The following is a 20,069-nucleotide window of genomic DNA, read 5'->3' on the forward strand; positions in this document are numbered from 1 at the left end:
ATAAACATGCCATCTGATTTACTTTCTAACCATGATGGAGGTTAGATGTATAACAATAATTAAAAGTATCAATGAGTTTTATGCATCTTTGTTTTTTTGTGCAGTGACAGAAAAACATAAAAACTTCCTCTCAGCTTGTTCGTGGCCAAAAATGGCCACCCCCTGTTTACATTTACAAAATGCTATAAAATTCATATATATTAAGAAAAATTCCCACTTTTTTTGACATGATTTTTTAGATTAGCATCAGTGCTGTTCATCAAGACCAAAATTTCATTCAAATTCATAATTTTAACCCTTTAAATACCAGTTAAATCAAATAATCCTAGGAACTCATAAATGGAAAAAAATCACAAAACCCCAATTTTTTTCCAAATAAAACATGCCATCTGATTTACTTTCTAACCATGATGGAGGTTAGATGTATAACAATAATTAAAAGTATCAATGAGTTTTATGCATCTTTGTTTTTTTGTGCAGTGACAGAAAAACATAAAAACTTCCTCTCAGCTTGTTCGTGGCCAAAAATGGCCACCCCCTGTTTACATTTACAAAATGCTATAAAATTCATATATATTAAGAAAAATTCCCACTTTTTTTGACATGATTTTTTAGATTAGCATCAGTGCTGTTCATCAAGACCAAAATTTCATTCAAATTCATAATTTTAACCCTTTAAATACCAGTTAAATCAAATAATCCTAGGAACTCATAAATGGAAAAAAATCACAAAACCCCAATTTTTTTCCAAATAAAACATGCCATCTGATTTACTTTCTAACCATGATGGAGGTTAGATGTATAACAATAATTAAAAGTATCAATGAGTTTTATGCATCTTTGTTTTTTTGTGCAGTGACAGAAAAACATAAAAACTTACTTAAATGTTTACATTTACAAAATGCTATAAAATTCATATATATTAAGAAAAATTTCCACTTTTTTTGACATGATTTTTTAGATTAGTATCAGCGCTGTTCATCAAGACCAAATTTAATTCAAATCCAGACTTTTAACCCTTTAAATACCAGTTAAATTACATAATTTTAATGATTTACAAAGGGATAAAAGCATAAAATCCCCATTTTTTTCTAAATAATACATGCAAACTGATTTATTTTCTAACCATGATGGAGGTTAGATGCATAGCAATAATTAAAAGTATCAATGAGTTTTATGTGTCTTTGGTTTTTTGTGCAGTGACAGAAAAACAAAAAAAAATCCCTCTCATTTTGTTCGTGGCCAAAAAATGGCCACCCATGTTTACGTTTTCAAAATACTATAAAATTCATATATATTAAAACATTTTTCTACTTTCATTGACTTGATTTTTTAGATTAGTATCAGCGCTGTTCATCAAGACCAAAATTTAATTCAAATCCAGGACTTTTAACCCTTTAAATACCAGTTAAATTACATAATTTTAATGATTTACAAAGGGATAAAGGGATAAAGGGATAAAAGCATAAAATCCCCATTTTTTTCCTAAATAATACATGCAAACTGATTTATTTTCTAACCATGATGGAGGTTAGATGCATAGCAATAATTAAAAGTATCAATGAGTTTTATGTATCTTTGGTTTTTTGTGCAGTGACAGAAAAACAAAAAAAAATCCCTCTCATTTTGTTCGTGGCCAAAAAATGGCCACCCCTGTTTACGTTTTCAAAATACTATAAAATTCATATATATTAAAACATTTTTCTACTTTCATTGACTTGATTTTTTAAATTAGCACCAGTCCTAGTCATGAAAACCAAAATATAATTCAAATTTAGATATTATACGCTTTGAACTGGGTGTGGTTCCCAATCAGCCAGAGTTCACACCTTGGCTCAGGCGATTAGAGGATCATCAGGGGGTCCCTTTGTCCCTCTGGGGGGGGGGGGGGGGGGGGGGGGGGGGGGGGGGGGGGGGGGGGGGGGGGGGGGACACTCCCACCTTCTTGCCATATTGCCAGAATAAATGGTCTGAAAGCTGTTAGGTTGACTTACAGCAGTAGCAACGTCTGCACCTGCATAAACTCCAGGACACGTTTACAAACAGTGTTTGTTGTTGTTTGCGCTGCAGCTGCAGGTTTGAACTCTGCAAAATGTCCTGTGATTGGGGTTTTTTTTTTGTTTTTGTTTTTGTTTCTAGAGTTAATATTTTGGGTATGGTCTCTTTTTATGAAAAATACAAGAGTAAAAGTGCTTTTCACATGTGCTTCAAAGCTAAGTTTGACTGGGAACCTCAAAGCTCAATATCCTGCATCCACAGGAATTCACTGCAGCCTATGTAATGTTTGATGCGTCATTATTTATTCCAGTCTATCTTGCAAATACATGTTTGTGCTGCAATGTCATGCACAAACACAAACTATCAGATCCTTAAAACCAAACCTATGTCAAAATTGTTTCATTATATTGGTCCATTGGAGTGTGGTAACCCATCAAACGCCCCTAGTGGAAACCAAGAATATTACATGAAATTGCTTGCTTGGCAGAAAATGGGTCAAGGATGTCATGTGGTAGAAAAAATGAAAAACTACAATTTTCATGTGTTGAGTTTAGAATGAAAGCAATTTTACCTAAATTGCATGCTATAGTACTGCCAGTAACAAGGAATCAAAAAAGGTGGTTATAATGGGTTTCAATTGGCCACAAGTGGCCACAATCAGTAAAACGGGAACAATGTGGTGTATAGTGAATATTATTGACATTATTAAGGAGCTGATGTTGAAAATTAAAAAAATTTAATAAAATGCACACCTTTGGAAAGTTTCATTCCATTTGCATTAACAGAACAAAAATGGTTGAAAACCGAAAAGTGAAGTGGCCACCAGTGGCCAGGTTAGAAACCAGAGGGTTAAAATAATACTATTTTACCTCAGACAAATAGCTACACATCTGCTGTCTGCTCACAAAAATGATTTCTCACCTCCTTGGATGTCGTCCCAACTCTGCCAACAAGAGTTCAAAATGTCGCATTGACATCCTGAAGTATGTATGAACCAGAGATGGGCAGTAACGCGTTACTTGTAAGTGAGTGTAAACACGTTACTGTAATTTGATTACTTTTTCAAGTAACGAGTAAAGTAAGGGATTACTATTGCAAAAACGGTAATTAGATTACCGTTACTTTCCCGTAGGAACGCTGTGTTACTGCGTTACTAAAACCGTGATTTTTTTGCAACAATGTCTCATGACAATGACGTAAGCGAGTGCGACATTCGTGACAACAGCTGTCTGCAGATCAACAATGGATAATATATCGAGTGCGGGAGACAGTATGAGCGTGCAGCGTTTAAAGCGTGGAAGTACTGACCTTACTTCGAGTTTGATTCCATAAAAAGTGACAAAAACATTAGCGTCCGTTGTGCGTGGGAAGAAAACTTCTTTTTACAGCGAAAAAAAACCCCTAAACAAGCACCGAGTGCGCAACGACGTAATGGGAAATTCACAGAGAAACTCGCGGATTCTTCAACTGACCGCTGCGGCACACCTGCACCAGAGAACACCTCCGCCTAACCCGCTCCTGCTTTACAGGTGAAAATAGAGCAACAGGACCGCTAGTCTTTGGTTTTATTTATTTTCTGCTGTGTTTTACTTGCATCTATTTGAAAGAGTGAGTGTAAACACAAAAAATATTTTATTTTATGTGTTGGAATGTGCAGAAAATAGGTTTAAATGTTAAACTAATTTCTTCAAGTCAGAGAATGTTGCATATAATTTAATTTTTGCTTTATGCATAAAGTTAAAAGATTAAAACTGATAAAACAATTTTAAAAAAAAGAGACTTTTCCATTTGATTACATTTTGTATGATAGATTATGCAGAAAAAGGAGAATTGGGCTGAAAGACCTATCGCTTTATCACCTATTCAGGTTGTAAATCGTGTTTTTAAAAAGTAACTAAGTAATTAATTACTTTTGAAAATAAGTAATCAGTAAAGTAACTGGATTACTTTTGGGGGAAGTAATCAGTAATTAGTTACTGATTACTTTTTTCAAGTAACTTGACCAACACTGGTATGAACGCATCCTTAATATAGCTTAAACTTCTGGACCAAACATCAGGACCAGCTCATTATCGCCTTATCGTTTCTGTCTTTGAGGTTTGAATTGTTGTGTTTTGTAGGTTAAATTCTGAATTCCTGTGGGGTATCTCAGAAATAAAGTTCAACATGGTTGGGCATTGTTTGCCTTAGCTGGCTGAACAAAACCTAAACGCCAGTCAAAGATGATCACAACAGTGGTTATTAGCTCTCTCCATTTAGGCAGACTTATCACTTCAGGCTGTGTGCAGTCTAACATAAAAATGGTTCATATGATTCCTAGAAGTGCAGGAATGATACCATAAAAAAATGTAATGTAACTGCAATTAGCACAAGGAATACTGGTACTTGGTGTCTAAAAGCTGTTTTTAAGAGTAGCCTGAAATAATTTAAACCAGGCTATGTTGGCCAAGTTTTAAGCCAAAAAATTCTAGCTCTGCTGCCTGTATCACCACCAGTCCCTTTACATTTCCAGTAGGCTAGATGAGGTGTACAGCACACCTACCAGAATGGTAGGTGTGCTGTACAATCGTGCTAGCTAGTTAACTAGCTAACTAGCTAAAAATGTAAACACGTGTGCAAGGCCTAGAAGTTCTTGAGACATTTCATCCAAAAACAAAAGGGATAATGGGAGTCATTCTAAAGCTGTAAGTACAATTGTTTTTGTTGTCGTAGTTCATTAAGCACCAAAGCAGTAGAAAAACTAATAGTCACACACTGCTATGCCTTTAAAGTAACTGAAATTAAAAGAGAAAATACTGTTTCCCCCTGCAAATTTATTTAGTTTGTACAGGTTTGAGGTCCAGGTTTGTTGTGCAGCATTAAAATAAATTAGAAATGAAAATCCTTTCTTTCTGTGGCATCTGAGTGGTGGCAGATGTCCCATTATCATCAAAAACCTTTGCCCAATTCAAAATTACAGCTGCTTTCTGAATGTTGGTCTCAAACTTTGAACTTTATCATTAAAACACCAGCGTGTTTTGTGTTGTTATCAACCTTGCAGGAACAATTTTGCACAAACTCCTTCATTTTAAATATGCAGACAATTGTCTTTCCTGTGAATTGCACTGGTGTACGTGAGAATCGGAAAGGAAACAAGAAAACAGTATGGCCAGTGTTTGAAATATTTCATTTAACCTTTATATATCAGTGTTGTTTCTTGAACTTATCACCCTGCCAAAAAACAAAACAACAAATAATCAAAAGCATAAATACATACATAAAATCTCTATTCTGTTCTCTTCCAGCTATCAGCTACCTGAGCAGACTTTTTCTTCTGTGTGCAGTGTTGTGGCAACATAAATTCTGGGGAGAAACGCAATCTTTAAAATTGTACTAAAGGTTCTGCAGTGCACACTGAGCAGATCCAAGGAAAAGGAATAAACTTCAAGTATACATTCGAAATTTAGTGATGTTCCTCTTAAGGCAGGCAGCATATACAGTATCTATAGAAAACAGATTCTGAGGCAGTGCAAACGGAGTGTGTATGTGTGGGTCTGACTGTATAAAGAATGTCAGTCACAGTAACTTTTCATGCTAGAAGCATGGAGCTCTTGACATGAGACTCAATCAGCAGCACTAAAGCCTGCCTCTGCCTCCTCTGCTGCTACCACCCTACTTTTGTGTCGACTAATCTGCACTGTAGGATGTAGAAGAGCCATTTGATATTGTCTTCCCTGGTGTTTTTCATTATCACCGTCTTACTGCAGCCTGCCGGCGGCATTACCTCGACATTAGTGGGCTTGACAGGACGAGAATCACCACACAATCCTGTCACAACCTCCCATCTCTGCTATAACCCTACTGGCATTTCAAAGCCCCTCTACCTCTTCTTATCTCTCACTTGCTTTTTTCAGCTTTCAGGTGGATCTGCAGCAGGGTCATGGACAATATTTTTAGGAAAATTACTGAGAGGTTAGGTATTTTGTCAGAATCTTTGTGGCATCTTGGCAGAAGGCAAAGTATAAAGAACTGTCACCTGATAAAGACAAAAGAGCAGAATCTTCACTGGAAAGACGATATGGCACAATGCTATGTTCTAGCTCAAACATCTCTTTTCAGATATAGTTTTACAGAGATATAGATGATTTGTTGAAATGAGCTTAATTTAGCAACATGTAATACATTCTGGTTTTCGTAAAGTATGACTGAAGTAGTATTATAGTAGTAGTATATATTTATGTATTCCTGTGGAAAGAAAATCAAATTAATATAGCTCATTTTAGACACTCTACACTTGCAATCCTAGAGTCCTACACAGAATATGATGTATGGCTCAGCTTTTTAAACTAGTGATCCTGAGCTGAGATAGATAGCGTCAGTTTTCAGACAACTGGGGATACACTCACTGGCAACTTTATTAGGTTACATCCATATAACTGCTCGTTAATACCTAATTTGCCAGTAATTTGACAGCAACTCAGTGCACTTAGCCATGTAGGCACAGTAATATTGGCCTGCTAAAGTTCAAGGCCATCATAAGAATTTGGCATAAAGGTGATTTACATTATATTACTTAAAGATGTCCAGACACTTTTTTTTTCAAATTTCTTAGACTACAATGACCTGGATGACTGAGAGCCTTCACAGACATAAATTATATTACATTATACTGATTGTTGTTTGTGTCAGGTGGGCTGGTCAAAATATTTCAGAAGTTGTTGATCTACTGGAATTTTCCCAAACAACCATATATAGGGTTTACAGAGTGGTCTGAAAAAGGCAAAATATCCAATGAACCGAGATGTCCTGATGATGTCAGAGGTCAGAGGAAAATGACTACACTGCTTCGGGCTTTTAGGAGGGCAACAGTAACTCATTGCAATCAAAGTATACAGAAGTGTAATAACACAACATGTCAAACTTGTAAGTAGTTAGTCTACAAGCAGAAGACCACACAAGGTGCAGTATCTGTCAGCTAAGAAAATGAGCCTATGAGAATTCCGACTGATGCAACTGGGAAAACTCTGATACTAAAAATATCTCAACTTTTATTGTATCACTCTGACAGAACAGTAAAAAAATTGGCATAAACAACATGGAAGCATGGATCCATCCTGCTTTGCATCAATGTATATAACGCACCATGTCACAAAGCTCATAAAGATCATCTCAAACTGGTTTCTTCAAGATGACACTCAGCAGTCAAATGAGGACTGTTTCCTGCACCTTGTTGAATCTAAAAAATTACCTCAGTTCAGAAGGTCAAAGGGTGTCTGAATGGGTACCTAAAAACCTGTCCTGTGAGTGTATGTCCATCACTGGCTGTGTTTTCAGGGGATTTCAAGGGGAAATCCTTCTCATCCCTTTTTGAATTTACATCTCGGGATTTGTTTCATTTTTTTCCCCTAAAGCTTTAGTCCCAAGTGCTTTGCAAGGTTTAAAGGTCTCTTGGATTTGCAATAAGAGACCTGTTCAGTTTTTCATTTCGGAAACATAACTCATGTTGTAGACACACAAATACAGAAAGGAAATGTCTCTCACTGATCCCTTTGCATTATTTACACTACCTTTCTTGCTTCAGGCAATGGTTGATATTATTGTACTTGAGCCCAAACAGAAATTTAAAACCCAATCACATGGACTTTCAAATATTTCACCAAACACTTGCATTCATATAGATATTCATATTTCCTTTCCTTTCCTTTCTAAGCAAATTAATATCAATTTCCAAGCAAATCAGTAATATTTTGTATTTCAACCTCTTTTCAGCATCTGTTTGATAATTATAATGTTACTGTGTCTGTTTTTTTGTTGAACTTTGGTTATTTTTTGTTTTCTCTCTTACCTTGCTTGTCTCAGTCTTTTACACTCTGTCGTCATTTCTTTCCAGCCTTTTGTGTTTGTCTGCCCTGCCCGCATTAGTTTCCCCCGTGTTGAGTCAATTAGTTTTCTGCATCGCCTATTTATAGCCCTGCCCTTCTCATCCTTGTTTGTCAGTGTGTATACTTACCCATGTTCTTTACCACTGTTCTTCCTTGTGCTTGTTCTTATTTTTGTGTTTTCTTGCACTTTTTCCACCTCTACTAAATCAGCTTTACGTTAAAGCTCGCTTTTGTTTTTGCGGTGTGGCCTCCTGTGTCCTGCATTCTGTGCTCATTTTTTCTTAATATAGCATAAACTTGATATACAGGCAGCTATGTGATAGCTTGCCTTCAAGAATAGTACATATCTTGATGTTTCATTCAAATGTGTGCCTCTAAGTTTCCTTTTACAGCCATTACCTAAGTAGAACTAGAAACATAATCACGCAATAAATATGCTGAAAACAAAAGTAGCCTAATTAAACACTAATGCTCAGCCACCAAGTGTCAGAGCTTAGATGGCCTCTGCAATTAGCAAAAGTCAATTGATCTCTTGATCTCTGGAGAAAAACCAGGATGATACCTGTAGCTAATGGGGACATGACATCATTACTGTGATGTTCAAAGCAAAAATTGAAAATAACTGTAAATTATAAAAAGCTGAAAGACTTATGTCGTCTTAAGCTGCAGGTGGAAATGTAAAGAATGATTTAAGGCAGTTTCCTATTATACTGACAGGGCTGACTTAAAGCAATACCTCACTCAGGTAGATAATTTTTACCTCTCAGCACACAAACCTTAGCAGCAGGTCCAACATCTCCCACCCCGGAGAGCCACAGTCAACAGCAGCATTCAGACTTTCTCCCCTGCTTTTGGTATTGATATTTGCTAACAGCCAAAATTACTTTTTGGAAAGAATCACCTGGGATGTTATATAAAATAATAACTCCTGGATCAACTTTGCTTTGTGTTTCATTACATTTCAAAATGAAAGTAAGAAAATGGCAAGTTGATTTTTTTTCAGTGGTCACCAGGTGGACTCTGAAACACAGCTTCAGCTCTTGCACTTCATCCTCCATAGCTTTCAGAGATAGGGTTCTGTGGAAAGGTTCAAGGCACTAAAACTAAAGTGAGGATGTTTTAAAAAGTGATGTTATAAATATATATTTTTTTGGTTTTTGAAATTGACTCTGCATTAAAAATACAAATAAGAAATAGATTTAGACTTAAGAAAAAATTATTGTTTGTTCTTAAAAAATTTGCAAGGTGCAGTATATATATATATATATATAATACATAAAATATCTAAATGATCTTAATTTTACAAAAAGGAGTTTGCAGTATTGTGCACATCATAAGCAGGCTGTCTTTTGAAGTACAAAGATAAGAGTACTAACCTTACAATCATTATGTAATAAATGTAACTTAGAATAAAAGGAGAGAGAGTTATCCGACCTCCTGGAATATGAATTATCTTGTGCATCTTACAGCAATAACTGTAAATAAACACGTTTATTGTGTCTAATACTAGAGGTGGGAATCACCATACATCCCACGATACGATATTATCACAATACTTAATGCACGATACGATATTATTGCAATTTTTTAAAAATATTTTGCGATATTCAGATTCTGTACATAAAGGTAAACTTATCAATATTCATTTTATCTAATAACAAAGTCTCACACTCAGTCTTTCTCTCATTTTAGTCAGTTTTACTGTTGACAAACTGAACGGTTTGTATTACAGTCTAGTCCAACTTAACTGAACACAACCATCTGGTACAATTATAGCTATTCTGAACTATGCAATTTATGAAAACTATGCAGCCCATTCAGCAACTGAAGAATTTGAAAGTAAATTAAAACAAAATATAATTTTACATTAAATAAAAAGTTTTAAACTTAATTAAAATAAAACATGTCTTAAATTAAAATAAGTAAACTGTCATGTTTATTGCTGCCAAAAAAAAAGTTAAACACATTTGGACAGTGAAGGAATGTCAGGATTCTTGCTCAGAAAAAGGAGCTGATCAACATGCTCTGAGGTCAGAGCATGTTCCAGTCCACAAAAACTTTTTTTGTAACAAAATATCGATTTCTGCTGTCCCTGTATCGATACATTATTAGCAAACAAAATATCACGATACTACACAGTATCGATTTTTTTCCCCCACCCCTATCTAATACTGATGTACTTTTTCTTCAGGAAGCCTGGAGAACTTATTACTTTTTTTTATCCTGTCTTCCTTCTCTCTCCCCAACCGGTTGCGGAAGATGGCCCCGCCCCTCCCTGAGCCTGGTTCTGCCGGAGGTTTCTTCTTGTTAAAAGGGAGTTTTTCCTTCCCACTGTCACCAAAGTGCTTGCTCATAGGGGATCATATGATTGTTGGGTTTTTCTCTGTATGTATTATTGTAGGGTCTACCTTACAATATAAAGCATCTTCAGGCAACAGTTGTTGTGATTTGGCGCTATATAAATAAAACTGAATTGAATTGAATTACTTTCAGGGTTCCATGCACTATGAAGTAGAGATGTATGCTTTCTTTCTTCAGCTGAGAATGCTTCACCTATGATGCTCAGTTGACCCTATGAGACTAAACAACACCTTGAATATGCATTTACGTATGCATGTGTTTGTGTCTAGACAGGAGAACAACACTATAATCCAAATTCTTTTTCTGAGATTACTTGTTTCAGTTGTCTCTATTCTTTTGTGCCACAATATCATACTAACACTATAATTTTTGTTGTGTAATATGCCAATCTTGGCTGTGTGATTACAAGATAACATATCACTAAAGCCTAATAATTAAATGGGATGGGCAAAGCTTGAAAGACTCCATTCAATCATGCCTGGGTTATGCAAAATAAGTTTCTTGATGAACACTTCCACCTAGAGGATAATTGGTGCTAAAACATCTAGTTTTATTTTGTTGACGCTTATAGGGAGCAGTACACATGGGTGAGAGAACATATTAAGGAAAAAACAGTTATTTAAAAATCGCTTCTTCCTTCCTATTTGAGATTTTTCTTCTTCTTTTTTTAGTGTTATAGAGTTCGATGGCTACGATATCCAGGGTGCATCTACGAGACCTACTCCTGAAATCTTTATCCCCTACCCTTTTGTAAGAGTCAATAGTACAAGTGGAAAGAAAGTCCAACTGTCTGCTTTAAACTTGGCCACTGAAAAATACTAGAATCCGTTTGTCTTAATGCTGAATCTGTTTAAATCAGTTTTGTTTTTATTCTTATACTGCAAATAATTTTTCTTAATGTGTTGTGTTTTTCCTCTCTTGTTTGGTGAGCTTTCACAGGGCTTATTAGGTCACAGTTGCTGTTTGCAGATTTTATGGATGGGTTAAAAACATCAGTCATAGTACATTCTAGCTATGCACAGTTTACACAATTCATGTTCAACTAAAAATAAAGACTGTAAACCAAGACTACATTTAAATGTAGTGCTGATACATTATACAATCTATTGCTGTAATATAATTCTCATTTTCCCATAGGTCAAAGGTCAGGGTGAAATGCACTGCAGTGCCGTCCCGATAGACGTTAGCGGGGCAAAGGCGGCAATGAACAGGCCTCTGGACACCCACATGGAGCACAGTCTCTCTGATGCTGACACAGTCCTTATACAGACCTGTTAACTCCTACATACAGAGCTGCTCTTGCTTTCAGCAGCCAGTTAGTTGTACGTGACTGTTTAACCTCACAGGCAAAAGAGTAACTGTGCTTATGGCTGCACTGCACATTGTTACTTAAGAGTAAATTGTTGCAAGGTTAAACTTTTACTGCACTGTTTGACTGAAAATGTTAAGTCTGTTGCACCAGAGCACACCTCGTTTCACTGCAGGGGTGATTCACAGCTGATTCTTTCCTGGCTAATATAGCTTATATGTGTTTATGATATCATTCTTTTGTCCTTAATCTCTCACTGATGAAGTGTAAAAAGATATAGGCTGCCCCTGATTAAGACTTTTTAGATATGCAAAAGGTTAATTTGCTTTATGTACTCCAATTTTCTGTTTCTGCCTTCTCCCCTGAACATTCCTCAAACAGAAAAAATGAAAAATGAAAGTAATGTCAAGTTAATTTTTACTGGAATGTAAGTACAGTTTTTACAAATAACAAGATTCACCTTGAACATTTACACATAAGTCCTGTTAGAATTACTATTTTCAATTCGTTTACTGGCTATGTTACATACATATATAACTAGCAAAGGCAGTAGCTTATTAGGAACAATGCCAGGTTGTTATAAAAGGCATGTAAAAAGGTGCAACTTTCACATCCAACGTGGATCTCAACGAGATTAAAAGAAGAGTTACAAGTTGTTGTTTTTTGAAAAACTTTGAAAAACTGTATTAACATAATGAAACTGCCCCTCTGGGACCAGGCAGCATTCAGTATGAGAGGCTTCATTGGTGATCTTTGAGAAACTCCTTCATGTAGTCGGCGAGTGCTTTAGTGTCCTCCAGTGTTACAGCGTTGTAAAGTGATGCGCGAATTCCTCCAACTGACCTGCAGAGTGAGAAAAAAAAAAAAAAAAAAAAAGTATGTTTCATACTCTGCCTTCTCTGTCTACAAAATTACAAAGCAAATCCAACATCTGTGCTCCTGGCTAAAGTTATTGTCTTCCACTTCCATCCATGGGGTCTGCTTGATCCATCCTAGTAGTTATGAGGTAAGAGTCAAGCTTTACTGTGGACAGATCACCAGTCTATTGCAGAGCCAATACAGAGAACCATTCAAATCATATTCACACCAAACCCCAATTTTGAATTGTCAGTTAGTCCAGGTCCCAAGCACCAGCACTAACCAATGTGCCACCCTGTTTCTATAACCTTAAAAGGGAAATTAATTCTACTAGGTTGCAAAATCTACATCTAAAAATCAGATTTAATTGAGCAACACTATACACACAAAATGTTTGTCAAACTAACCTGTGTCCTTTCAGTGAGATCATGCCACGTTTGGAAGCACCATCCAGAAACTCCTTTTCCAAGGCTTCATCTCCCTCTTTCTTCCCCACACGAAATGGTACATTCATCCGGCTCCGACAGACTGTGTCTACAGGACACCTGAGCAGGTGGACACATGTTACAGCCCATGGCCATAAGAAGTCTGTGTGAGCTGCTGTGTTTCTGTCTCTTTACTGTGTCTTAAGACTCTCTGCAGGTCCTTCCCCTAATGAAGAGTAGTGAGCTGCTGATTGGACCGTGGAGCACGTGACTGCGTTCAAAAAGCTGCTCTGACAGCTGCGGGGAGAGAGAGAGAAGCGAGCGAGCAGTTTTTGACTGCAGACACGGACCTGGCTTCCAACTTTTTGGGTTACTTTGTATCTGTGTAAGCATGCTCTGTGAGAGCCGCTGCTTGTGGGTAAACTCAGTGCTTATGCGTGCATAGGCTGAAACTGAAGGGGTGAACCGCCTTTTCTTTTGAACAGTTTTCTCCTGTTTCTGGGCTAGGAAGCGAGGGATAGTATTGTCATTTGTTTGTTCCGTTTCGTTCTTAGGGTTTAGTTAGTTTCCTCTGGCAAGGCTTCCTGACATTAAATAAAAATCACCTTTTTTTACTCATAGCTGTTTTCGGATGTTTGGTTTGGGACCCAGGGTGGGTACTCGCTTCTCTCTCCTCAAATCTTATGTGCGTCTCTACATGCCTAGACTAGGGGCGTAACAACACAGCACACAGCTCTGGTTTGAACTCCTTATTTCACTACTAATATATAGGTTTGGTAGAGTTTTACTTCCAGACCCATTTGTTCATTATCATTTTGCTTTTTCTTCTGAATTCTTGTATTTAAATGCCGATGTGATACTTACACATAGAAACCATTAGAAGCATTGATGATGTCATAAATCATGGAGGACTTCTGCTTGTTGAGCATCTCCATGGCAGCACTGCCGCCATTGTTCTTTATCCACTCCAGAACCAGGCTCATGATGTAGATGCTGAACCCAGTGACGAAAAAGATTAAAGTTTGTGACAAATTGACATATTGATCATCTTCAGTCTGGAGGATAAAGATTAACTTCTTACACTGGTGAGTTTTTACCTGAAACATGGGGGTGTGTTGTACAGGGAGTTCATCTCAGCCTGCACCTTGTAGTCCAGGACAATGGGACACTCTTTCAGAGCGTGACCTAACAAGTCCTCTCGCACAATGACCACGGTTACACCGGCACAGCCCACATTCTTCTGAGCCCCGGCGAAAATGAGCCCAAACTGCAGATTGCAGGAGAGCACAATAAATACAGCCTTGCCTACAACTACGGGTCTACTTTGAGACAAAAAAAAAAAAAAAAGCCTTTGATTTGGCGAGAGGGAACTTATAAGTTCAAAAGGAAGCTAAGAACTTTTGGACATGTTCCCCACTCAAAATTCCCCAGTAGCCAATATGGCAATACAGAACGTAAATACATATTTAAGAACAGGGTCCCAGAGGCACAAGAGTTAAATATATACATTTTTCAGTTGCATTTTTCCAGCTCACCTTAGAGACATCCACAGGTCGGGACAGGAAGTTGGAGGACATGTCGCTCACCAAGACCACCCCATTGGTTTCTGGGGTAAAGTTATATTCAACACCATGGACTGTCTCATTGGAGCAGTAGTACACGTAGGAGGCTGAGGGGTTCAGGGTCCAGCTGCTGGGGTCAGGGATTTCTACACACACACAAAACCCAGCATAAAAAAATCAAAACACGACTTAAAGCATCTATAGCCATGCTAGCAGCACAGTGAGAGCAATCAAAAACTTATTAAAATAAAACTTTATGGCGACAGCAGAATGTGAAGAAAGTCGTATCAGGTAAGAAGGCTCTTAAGCAAGCTTTCTTGTAATTCTTTCAAGTAGTCTTCAGGAATAGTTTTCCAGGTTTCCTGAAAGGACATCCAAAACTCTTTTTTAGATGTTGGCTGCCTTTTATTTTGCTCACTTTCAAGGTGATCCCACACTGCTTCAATAATGTGTTTGGGAATACTGCCATGCTGAAAAATGAAAACTACCCTTCCACTGTATCCATTTCTGATGATGCTTTGGTGAACAGTGATCAGCTGAAGGGCCAGATGTATCTCTTGAACCTCGTTTCAGGTTTTTGTTGGATTTTCTGCCATTTATTGAGGTCATGACTTTCAGATACTATTTTGCTGCTGTAGATAATTTTTAGGCCTCTTACTTCTTTTCCTAGATTTTTCCAGTTTCCTTAAATGTTTTTAAAGGACACGCTGCACACCATACTGAGATATGCCAATATCTATATTGGAAGCGAGACATAACAATATAATAGCACTTTGGGAATCAGCTTACTGGTGCAAAAATACAATTTTACACCTGTCAAACAGTGTTTTCTTTGTCTGTGAAGATTCTCACTCATCCGGGTCATCGTAGTCTAAGGAGTTCGGAAAGAAAAGCTTCTGGACTTATTTAAGTTTCCTTGAAGACGTTTCACCTCTCAACGGAGAAGCTTCTTCAGCTCTGACAGCAATTGGTGGAGAGTCCCAGATTTTAAGCCGTATGGGAGTGTCCCCAAGAAGGTCATGTTATCTTTGTTTTTTCCCATAGATTCAATTAATGAAACGGGAGAAAATGCATGTTTGCAATATGCAGCTAGAGTCTAAAAATAATTCAATTAAAATTGTTCTTTGTCAGCTTTTACTGCTTTGTGTAGGCGCAACACTGGTTAATCCCTGGAGTTACATGGCTTTTTTAAGGTTTGAATGATTAACGCCTCTAAAAATGGTCAGGTGGAGTAACTGAATTGAAAATAAGTGAAAAAGCCGCCAATTTCAAAAGAAAAAAAAAAAATCTTTGAAAGACCTTCAGAAAGCCTGAAAAACTAATTCTCAAAACCACTGCAAAAATTAAGAAGAAAGTCTGTTTTCCTGGCACAAAATATAAAGAAATGAAGGGTGGCTTAAGACTTTTGCACAGTACTGTAATTCAAAGCACCATAGCGTTGATTCTAAATATTACGCCCAACCATGTGGAAATGACCACTTGCATACCAGAGTCTTTCACTGGTGCTTGGCTCTATTGTTTATTATGCAACCGCCCGGGTACACAGCCAGATTTTGTAGACTCACTGTCCTGATGCAGTCAGAATAACAATTACTGACTATTTCAGCTTATACTAGTTTTTCCATTTTAATGTCATGGCAGGAAAAAAAAAATAAAAGAAAAAAACTTGCCAGTCTGTACACTTACTCGTGTAACTATCCAGTTTTGGGTGAACAACATTCACTTTGCCATATTTCTCTGCTTCCTTTGCTGCTTTGGCGGACCACGTGCCCGTCACCAGGTAATCGGCACACCTATCCTCCTTAAGACCAATCAGGTTGAGAGGAACACTGCTGAACTGTCCAGACCCACCACCCTGCAGGAACAGCACCTTGTAGTTGTCTGGAATATTTCTGAGAAAAAAAAACAAAAAAAAACACCAGTGTGTGTTAAAGGCAATCCAGACATAATCACGTGCAGACATAAACGTACAGGAAGTCTGATTCTTAAACCAAGCAAAGGTACAGTTTGAAAGCAAACAGCATCTCTTTACTCAGCTGATACACTAGTGTGGTTTAAATGTGACAGGTAAAATATGCAGCCATCTCTTGTACATCTGTCTCCATCGGATTGACAGCAATGTGACTGTCTAAGAATAACTTCGAAGAAAAGGTGCACAACCATCTCATTTGACCGGTTTGCCTGTCATTAGCGCTGTTGTACGAAAGAGGAAAAAAGGGTACGAGGGTTTGTGCATTAAAAGAAGTCTGACTATGATTACAACACATTATGTACTGTGAGCTGAAACTACAAGAAAAAAAATGAACACCTTTGTTAGGAGGCGTGAGTATAGTGCAGCATATCTGAAGAAACACAACAGAGCAACAAAAGTTACTTACAACAGCTCTCGCAGGAGGCTCTCTGTTTTGTTGATAATTTTATTGAAGTCTGATGATCGGTGACTCATCTCTAGTACAAAAAGAACATTTGGGGGGATTTTATTTCACTGTATATGACGTACACGCACCTTTGATGAAAATGTGATATTTGTGATGTTTAATATTGTTTGTGATGTTTAAGATTCTAGAGACTGAGGAAGCAGTGATCAGCTATGAAATATCTGGACGTTTGGAAATCTCTCAAGGTTTATTAATCTGGACACAGTACAGTAAACACACACTGTGTATGAAATGTCAGCTACAGGCCACAATTAACAAGAGGTCGCAAAGGATCCATCTCAACAAAGTCATCGTTTACTGAAAAATCTAGAGACAATACATTAACATGTTTGTGTACTGATCTGTTTTTCTACTCACCGAGGACACTGATGCCAGTGCCGCTGTAGTTTAGGAGCTCATTCTGTGCTTGAAGCAGCACCTGCAACACATCGTGTAAGTATCTCTTCAAAACGTCTTGATGCATTCTCAATCATCCAGGAAAGTAGATCTCCAAAAGTTGCTTCTGTTCATCTGGACGTAGCGTATTCTGGGAGAAACGTTTCGTCACTCATCCAAGTGACTTCTTCAGTCTCAGCCGACTGCAGGTTTCCCCAAACACTACATTTGCATAATGACTGAAACCAGCCCACTGAGGAGGAGGCTGGGAGGTCAGTTCCTTAATCTTAGTTATGCAAATTCTCATGACCATTGATCAACAACCACTGACCAAAACCCACTGATCAAAGACCACTGATCAAAGACCATGAGTACCATTCACAGAGAGTTGGGGAATGGCTGCAATCACAGCATTGTAAGATGGCGAAAGATGTACCCTTAGGCCCCCTCCTTGATTCAGAGATGGTCTTTCCCTTTTCACGTAAATGACTCCGCACTCAATGGTCCATTGAGCGGTCAATGGTCATCAGAATTTGCATAACTAAGATTAAGGAACTGACCTCCCAGCCCATTGTTCCTCAGTGGGCTGGTTTCAGTCATTATGCAAATGTACTGTTTATAAGATTTGGGGAAACCTGCAGTCAGCTGAGAGTGAAGAAGTCACTTGGATGAGTGACAAAACGTTTCTCCCACAAAACGCTACGTCCAGATGAACAGAATCAACTTTTGGATATGTCTTCAAAAACTATGATGGTAGCTGGACACGTTTTTTTTTTGTTTTTTTTCCATTGCAGTAAAAACAAAGTTTGGACTGCAACAAGAAAACAGCTGTTAATGAAACCACAAAGATGTGTTTGGTCTTTGTTACTAACCAACATGTTGGTTTGTAAATTAAAATTAAAAATGTGTTGCACCTCAGATCACTATCTTATAAATAGGACTGCTATTAATAACTAATGAATACACATTTTAGCTTCACAAATCTTATTTGACCTAAAAAAAAATATAAAAAAAATAAAATAAAATCATAAAATGACCAACTGATGCTCCTAAACGTAAACTTTGCTATCACATTAAGGGTTTTCTAGTCTAGAAAAGGGGCTTTTAGTAAATGACTAATGCAGAGTCACTGCTAAGAGAAGTTTGTGCATGTGTTTTGTATATATGCCGTTTCTGCTCATTTGATAAACTACAGTGTTTTTGAGCATGAGTAAATTAAACCACATTTTGAAACACTGTTGGAAAGCCAAAATATTGGTGGGCTGCAAAATAGCAAAAAAACAAACTTGCCTATGCACTAAAACAGTCGATAATCAGCATTGCAACTGTACACCAGTGAGTTTACTTGTCAGTCTCTTTCCGTTTTACGATTTTTTATTTTGACCATTTAAACGCCTCATGACTAAATCCTTACAGCTCACTGGGTTTATTGGGCTCTACAAAGCCCCGCAGGCAGCAGTACAAACCACTCAGAGTACATTAAGTCTGCAGTCAACCGAAAAGACCTCGCGGGAGGCGTCAGTGTTATCTGGGAGCTGTGATTTGTTCTCATCTAAGCGTGTTTCTTCTGCCATCTAGAGGTTCTCTCTGCCGCTGCCAGTGAACCACAAAGGAGCAGGTTTCCACATGAATGAATGAGGCTGATGCAACTCAACACACTGTTGACAAATGCCAAGCTGACAATGGCATTAAACCAGAAGTCCTTTTCCTCATACAGTGTCTCTCTTTACGAAAATGAAAGGAAAGTTAGGCCATCGCGTCCGCGACCCGTCTGCGGTTAAACAAATTATAAAGTGGCAATTTGCTTTAATGCAGTTTGCAATTAGCTCGCTTTTTTTCTGCGTTTCTGCACATTATTAACGTTACACAAGCAAGAGAGGGATAGCAACTTACAGAGGGGGGAAGTTTTGCAGGTCCGGGTCCAAAGTTGATGGTTTGTTTGTGCTCCATGATGTAAAGCGAGCTCGAAACTCCGGCTGGTGGATGCTGTCCCTGCCTGCTGTCTCTACCAGATTCAGCGCTGTGAAAGCCTCAGCTTCGGCCGTGTCCCTGCTCTCCTCCTCCAGCATTGGTTGGCTTGGATGCCAGTTATTAGCATGTTGCGTTTGGGAACGCCTCGTAAATTTGTAGCCTCAAATGACAAAATAGGGTCAATCTAGGTTACAATGCATAGTTGACCATGTAAGGGAGTATTAATGCATGATGCATCCTCAAATCCTCAAAAAGTTCATTCTGTTCATATGGACGCAGCGTTTTCGGAAAACGTTAACGTTAACTCCAGTAATTACTGATTATAATTATTTTTAGCAGTTATTGTCACACGTTCAAACAGGTGGATTAACCTTTTAGGATGTCTGAGTGGATAAGCTCTGATTCAAATATTAAACAATTATTTTATTAAAAAAAACTCTGTGGCTCCTGTTTTAAATTGAAAGCATAATTAAACATTGTTCTCAAAGCCCCTTGTACTCAAATGTTCCCTTAAGTCAATATTAGAGTAAGAGTACTCTGGGTTAGTGTTATTATATTTAAACTATTGTGAAATAACTACTGTGAAATTTTCCCAGACTGTTTTTTCCCTTTGATCTTAAGTACAGTAACAACTTGATTTTAAAAGATTTACAAAATTGTAAAATATTTAACTTAAATTATTTATTAAATTAGATCATGCAGAAACTTCTTAACTGAGATCAAATTATTTTTTTCCTCATTTCAATTATTTCACATATATAATAAACTATACATAGATCTTACGCTTGCCTTTTTTTTCTTTTTTTTTTTTGACCAGTTTACGCCAACTAAGTTACTTACTTACTTGGCAGCACTTGAAGGCACCACCCGGACCCAAACTAGGACCCGTTGTCACGTGACTGGCTGAGTGC

At 37.6% G+C, this 20,069-nt stretch overlaps 1 protein-coding gene across 1 annotated transcript; it reads right to left on the reverse strand.

Annotated features, from left to right (window-relative positions):
- Nucleotides 1-10,143: 10,143 nt before the first annotated feature.
- psat1 (phosphoserine aminotransferase 1) lies at nt 10,144-19,268 on the reverse strand. The gene is made up of 9 exons (XM_085180876.1): nt 19,081-19,268; nt 17,170-17,230; nt 16,753-16,822; nt 16,061-16,266; nt 14,348-14,520; nt 13,910-14,079; nt 13,677-13,805; nt 12,795-12,932; nt 10,144-12,372 (listed from the first exon to the last, which is right to left on the reverse strand). The coding sequence occupies exons 1-9, from the start codon at nt 19,135-19,137 to the stop codon at nt 12,270-12,272; spliced, it is 1,107 nt and encodes a 368-aa protein (XP_085037002.1). The 5' UTR covers nt 19,138-19,268; the 3' UTR covers nt 10,144-12,269.
- Nucleotides 19,269-20,069: the final 801 nt, after the last annotated feature.

Source organism: Neolamprologus multifasciatus, chromosome 12 (assembly GCF_963576455.1).
Source record: "Neolamprologus multifasciatus chromosome 12, fNeoMul1.2, whole genome shotgun sequence".
NCBI lineage: Eukaryota > Metazoa > Chordata > Actinopteri > Cichliformes > Cichlidae > Neolamprologus > Neolamprologus multifasciatus.